The sequence below is a fragment of the Sinocyclocheilus rhinocerous genome, unplaced genomic scaffold (genome assembly GCF_001515625.1).
Source record: "Sinocyclocheilus rhinocerous isolate Xijiao unplaced genomic scaffold, SAMN03320098_v1.1 scaffold4207, whole genome shotgun sequence".
NCBI classification, from domain to species: domain Eukaryota; kingdom Metazoa; phylum Chordata; class Actinopteri; order Cypriniformes; family Cyprinidae; genus Sinocyclocheilus; species Sinocyclocheilus rhinocerous.
In genome coordinates, this window is record NW_015624648.1 from 132169 (window position 1) to 138310 (window position 6142).

At 39.4% G+C, this 6142-nt stretch overlaps 1 protein-coding gene across 1 annotated transcript in view; it reads right to left on the reverse strand.

Moving 5' to 3' along the window:
• Positions 1–393: 393 nt before the first annotated feature.
• The window catches only part of LOC107745520 (neurogenic locus notch homolog protein 1-like), a 48620-nt gene continuing 42871 nt past the window's right edge, over positions 394–6142 (reverse strand). Inside the window, exons 30-33 of the mRNA XM_016559420.1 lie at positions 4094–4392; positions 3818–3965; positions 3074–3171; positions 394–2933 (exon numbers count right to left, since the gene is read on the reverse strand). Of these exons, the coding sequence (XP_016414906.1) occupies positions 1644–2933; positions 3074–3171; positions 3818–3965; positions 4094–4392 (1835 nt within the window). The 3' untranslated portion in view covers positions 394–1643. The remainder of the gene's footprint in view (positions 2934–3073; positions 3172–3817; positions 3966–4093; positions 4393–6142) is intronic.

Genomic DNA, 6142 nt, shown 5'->3' on the forward strand with positions numbered 1-6142 from the left:
TTGTCCTCTCAGCAGCAGAGGGCGCTGTTGATAGTCCTAAGAATTTCAGCAGATGGCGCTGCAGGCTAATGCAATAAAACGATGAACAGCCTCTGATATGCTTATGCAAGTTTAGCTCATGCCGTAAATAATTTCATTATAATATAAGAAAAAAATTAAACCTTTTTCTTTGATATTTAAACCCAGCTTGGTATAGCATGAGGGGGCAAAAGCAAACCATTTTAATGCTTCGTCAATATATCTGTTTTTAGCTGCTTTGATATTACTTAAACTAAAGTTTGTAAGACATATTTTTGCTAAATAAGCTAGACAGGTCATAAAGAAAGTGTTAGAGCAGACTGAGAAATACAACGGAGACTTAAATTTGAATACACATTGGTATCTTTTATTAATCAAAGAAACTTGTACAGACAGTAGAACTGACAAAATACTCTGCATGTAAACTACACATTTGCAGATAGGTAACATTTACAGATGTGTTATACTCAGTGCTGTTCAAATCTGATGCACTTGGAAGTACTGATGGCTTAAAGAGGATATATGACACCACCTCATCCCTTTATGGGACCTTATTTTTGTAATTTTGTGGAAAACTATTGGTGGTCAACAAATAGTGAGTCATAAATCATCTAATTATGTTATTCTGTATGTCATATCCTCTAATCATTTGTGTGTATACATTTCTTATAGTCTCTACCCCAGTGATACTGAGAAAAAAAATATACGTTCTGCATATGATAGAAAACAACTACGTAGCATTAAAATATTTAAAACTTTCATGGCACACTTAAGATTTCTGAAACAAAATCCTGTTTACATAACAAACGCATACAATATATCTATATACATTAGCCATAGGCTCAAACGAAGATACAAAACTGAAGTACAGCAAAGAGAAGTTCAATTTGAAACACCTCCATAAAACCCCAGACACTTTTGGCCACGTGACCAGTTCTACAAAATTGGAGGAAAAAGATACAGAGAACGTGATATTGGCACCTGTTTCATACAAGTCAATATCATTTCTTGTAAGTAGCTCAGATCCTCACTTTCACATCCACACTTACAGTGGACGTTTAGAAATCTGCTTTTGCAGGAATTTAATATACAAGAGAGAGAGAAAGAAAGCAAATCTCTTTGAACTATACAAATGTTCAATTATAATACCACTACTTAATTGTAGTATAAACCTTGTAGCACAAAATAAAAAAATAATAAAAATGATGAGAACTTAACCATAACAAATATCAGAAAAAACATGAAACAAATTCAATCATTCATCTTCTAATAATGGAAAAGCAGCATGGTTCAAACAACATAAATCTACTTTTAACACTGAAGTTTGTTGTATAAAAACATGCTCGCTAAAATGCCCGTACAAGAACTTTGCGTTTTTACAATATTAGGTATAATTAATCAAACAAAAATGAAGGCCGATCAACTGAAATAAGACCAATAAATACCCAGTGTGTACATTCGAGTATATTATTTTTAAGATAATTTCTTTTGCCCAAATTTCAAAATGAATGGTGAAAAAAGTATAAATAACAAAATACCAATAAATTAAAAAAATATATGGTTAGTACAAGAGCATATAAAAGACCTTCAGTAAGCAGGCTTCTGGTGCCTTCAATTTTTTTTTTTTACTTGAACTGCTCCGGTATGTGTCCGATTTGCGACTGCATGCTGGTGGGCGGGCTGGAAATGCCCTCCGACCAGTCAGACATGTTGGAATGAGGCGATGAACTGGACCACTGGTCCGGTGAACCCGGAGACGGCGTGAGGAATGGGTGGTCAGGCCCTTGGAGTTGGTGGCTGGGGGTGTTGGTGTCCATTGGGGCTGAGTGACTGTGCTGGGAAGGTGGCGTCAGGAACTGCGTTCCCGCCATGCTGGGGCCCAGAGAGGATGGGTTCAGCAGCTGGGTCTCCTGGGGGATGATGGTGTGGATGCTCTGCTGGAGCTCCGGTCCACCCAATTCGCCGCCGAGTAAGTTTTGGCTCACGCCGCTGGGTGGATTGGAGCTCTGGTGCTGCAGCTGGACGATCGTCTGCTGCTGTCTCTGTTGCATGTTCTGCTGCATCATTAGATGCGGCTGTGTGGTGAGGTGAGTGTTCTGCAGGCTTTGATAGTTCATCATCTGAGACAGCGTGGCGGGACGGCCGTTGTGAAGAGACGTCATCAGGCCAGATTGGTGAAGGTTGGCCTGACCTGAGGCGTTCCTCATGGCTCCGAATTGATTTTGCAGACCCATGCTATTGTGCATCCGCCCGAGCCATTCGCATTGGCCGTTCATGATGTTAGAGCCGTTAGATCCGGTCACTGGAAGATGGGTGAGACGTGGGGGTAACGGATCGAACTGTATATGGGCCAGTTCTTGCTTGTTGCCCATCCCCAGGTGGTTGACGCCCATGTGGGTGTCTGAGATACCCTGTAAGTGATTAAGCGACATGGAGGGTGATTGCTGGAAAGGTGATGTCATCAGGGGTGGGGAGGCGACATCAGATATGTACCCGTGAGGCGACTCCAACGAATCGACTGGCGAGAGCACGGCTGAGCTGTCTTGTAAGTTTCCCTTTCCATCCTGTGCCTTCTTCCTTTTGACTTTCATATCTTTGCAACCGATGCCTTTTGTGCTTGGCTTGCGGGGTTTTTTACTATGTACGGAGGGCTTCATGCTACCCATGAAGGCGTTGGGGGAGCAGAGAGGCGGGGAGAGGGTGGTGCAGAGGGGGGCGCTGTGCATGGGAGGGCTGCGGACCAGGTTGTATTCGTCGTTGAGCCGCACGATGTCGTGATGCATTCTGTCCTGAGCGATATCCCGCGGGAGCCGATCCATATGGTCTGTGATCTCCCGATTAGCGAAATGCTCGAGAAGAACTTTAGCAGTCTCGTAACTTCCTTCTCTTGCCGCCAAGAATAGAGGAGTCTCCTCCTGAATGGCAAAATAGTTGGTAAGCCAAAAGCATTTTGAAAAAGTTTTTGTACTATGTTAATACGAATATTATGTGAGGTGTGTTATGTCTAAAATATCATGGCATTATTTGTGATACAGACTAATCAAGTGCTGCTTACCTTATTGTTCTGCATATCTTTATTTGCCCCGTTCTTAAGCAATACCATCGCTGCATCTACGTTGTTCACAGCTGCTGCCCAGTGAAGTGCAGATTTACCTGTAGCACAAACAGAAACCACTTCAGCATGTGTTCCATTACATTCACTGAGGAAACAACAATAGCAATATATAATAATAAATGTAATAGTGATAAAACAGTAACAAATCTAAAAATGTATCTAGTATACATTAACAGTAAAATATCACCATATATTATACATTACCAGTGAAATGTTTGAACAAATCTACTCATTCTTACTACATTCTACATTCTTACTATTTTCCACATTTTAGAATAATAGTAAAGTCATAAAATTCTATTTCAATATATTCTAAAATGTAATTTACTCGTGATGACGAAGCTGAATTTTCAGCAGCCATTTTTTTCAGTATTCATTGTCACATAATTCTTCAGAAATCATTCTAATTTGCTGATTTGGTGCTCAAAAAACATAATGTGCCACCTGATTTACCTTGTAAATGTAATAATAATCATTTATTATTAACATTTATTTAAAAAATCATGGCTTAGGTTTTCTGTCTGCAAAATTATTTTTAAGCATTTAAAAATTAGCCTTTAGATCAGATCATCTAGAAAGACGTTTAAGATAACGAGAAACATAAAAAGCATTTTTAAACATTTGACTGGTAGTGTATGCTGCATTCAAGTGAATCAATGAAGTATGGCAGTGTAATAGTCATACCAGAATCATCAATGGCATTGACATCAGCATGGCAGTTGATGAGTTCCTCCACCATGCCCTCGACTGCAAGTCTTGCTGCCAGTATCAGAGGTGTGGTGCCATCATGCATGCGGGCATCCAGGTCTGTGGCACGGTTCCGTATCAAAATCTGCACAAGGACAAAAGTTAACATGTTTCAGAAAACCGAGATAATGATGCATCGATTGGTGGAAATACACAACATTAAACCTCCTACATATTACTCAGTATTCTCTTATGCAATTGTGGCTCACATACCTGGAAGACCCCTTGTGCATCTGCAGCCACAGCAGCATGTAATGGAGTCCGTCCCATATTGTCCTGGATGTTGGCATCTGCACTGGCCTCCAGGAGCCTTTTTGCAGCATCTGAGCGGGCATAGCGGGCAGCCAGGTGTAGGGAGGTCTCACCCGTACGGTCTGTCTGGTTGTGAAGGTTGGCACCTTGGTAGATGAAGTCATTGATGACGTTGGCTGAAGCATCCTCCTCTTCCTCGCTGTTTCCTGTTTCTAGTCCTCCTCCACTACAGGATGCAATCATTAGTGGAGTAAAGCCATCTAGAGAGGAAAAAGAGAGTGAAGATTTTATGTTTACATTTATGTAGCAGAAGCTTTATGCTAAGAAGATTCTAAATTCCTTTATGACCATTCTTCAGAATTAATTGTAATTTCAACCATATATATATATATATATAAAAAAAAAAATTTTCCCCAGATTTCAGGTTTTCATCATTATTTCTGCTACACAATTCGAAGAGAAAACCTGAGACAAATGAAAGTTAGTTGAAAGAGCAAAACTTTTCCTTTGAGTAGAACTAGTGTGAGGGCAACCCAAACCTAAAAAAATGTTTTCCTCAAAGTGATGGACCAAAGTAATGCCAGAGAAACAAACAAATCGAAGTTGGATTTGACACGCTGCCTTTCTGAATCGCCCCAGATAGCTTCGCTAACGGATTGTAATCAAGCATGGAGGTTTGGTAAATCTCAGGGACGCTGGCCACGCTTTTAAATTTCAACTGCTGGTAAAACAGAGTATTATCACCTCAGAGAAGCTGCTTTCTTTGCTGACTTCGACAGGGGCTTCTCGGCTTCAAAAGAATAGCTATTCCCAGATCAGTCCCGATTTGGTCGATTTTAAAACATCAATCCACACAAAGAGAAAAAAAAAAAAAGGAAAAACAGCTTGCAAAGAGATAGCAAAAGAATGTTGCCTTTGACAATCTTAAAAGTGTTGTCAGGGGTATATTGGTGCTTATAGAAAGAGAGGATGAGCATATCATAAAGAGTTTTAATTAACAAAACACATGTAAGCAGAATGATATCACAGGATGAATCGGTAAGACTGGTAAAAATGTGCTAAGTCCCCAGGGTTTACAGCTTTCAGACAGAGCCTTTGAAGTGGATTCGTTTCCCCACAGGGCCCTGAGCATTAACACCTACTTAGAGCTCAATTCAGTTCCTCATCCCAGCACTCGACAGCACACACACACACACACACACACACTGTGTGTAAAACCGGAGAACAGGTGTAATCCATAAGCAAAGAATGCCTTTTACGCTGGCTGAGTTCTCATTAAAAAATCAGAATGAATATCTCCTTATGTCTGTTAACTAGACAAGTAAAATGATTTCCCTGTGTAGATAAATCAAAAATAACATCAGCCAAAATATACTATTTATCTACCTAATAACTACATGGTCAATGAGGCCACATTTTTATATAAGATTTATATGTGACCCTGGACCACAAAACCAGTCATAAGGGTCAATTTCTCGAAATTGACATTTATACATCATCTGAAAGCTGAATAAATAAGCTTTCCATTGATGTATGGTTTATTAGGATCGGACAATATTTGGCTGAGATACAACTATTTGAAAATCTGGAATCTGAGGGTGCGCAAAAAAATCTAAATATTGAGAAAATCACCTTTAAAGTTGTCCAAATGAAGTCCTTAGCAATGCATATTAATGATCAAAAATGAAGTTTTGATATATTTATGGTAGGAAATTTACAAAATATCTTCATGGAACATGATCTTTACTAAATATCCTAATGATTTTTGGCATAAAAGAAAAATCGATAATTTTGACCCATACAATGTATTGTTGGCTATTGCTACAAATATACCCCAGCGACTTAAGACTGGTTTTGTGGTCCAGGGTCACATATATATATATATATAATTTTTTTTCAGTACATGTCTGAAATTTACATGAAACAGTAAGTTCCGTAACATCTGAATTCTAATGGATTCTAACTTAAACACCTCTGATTGGCCATTGTGTTCCAGAAATCAACAGACAT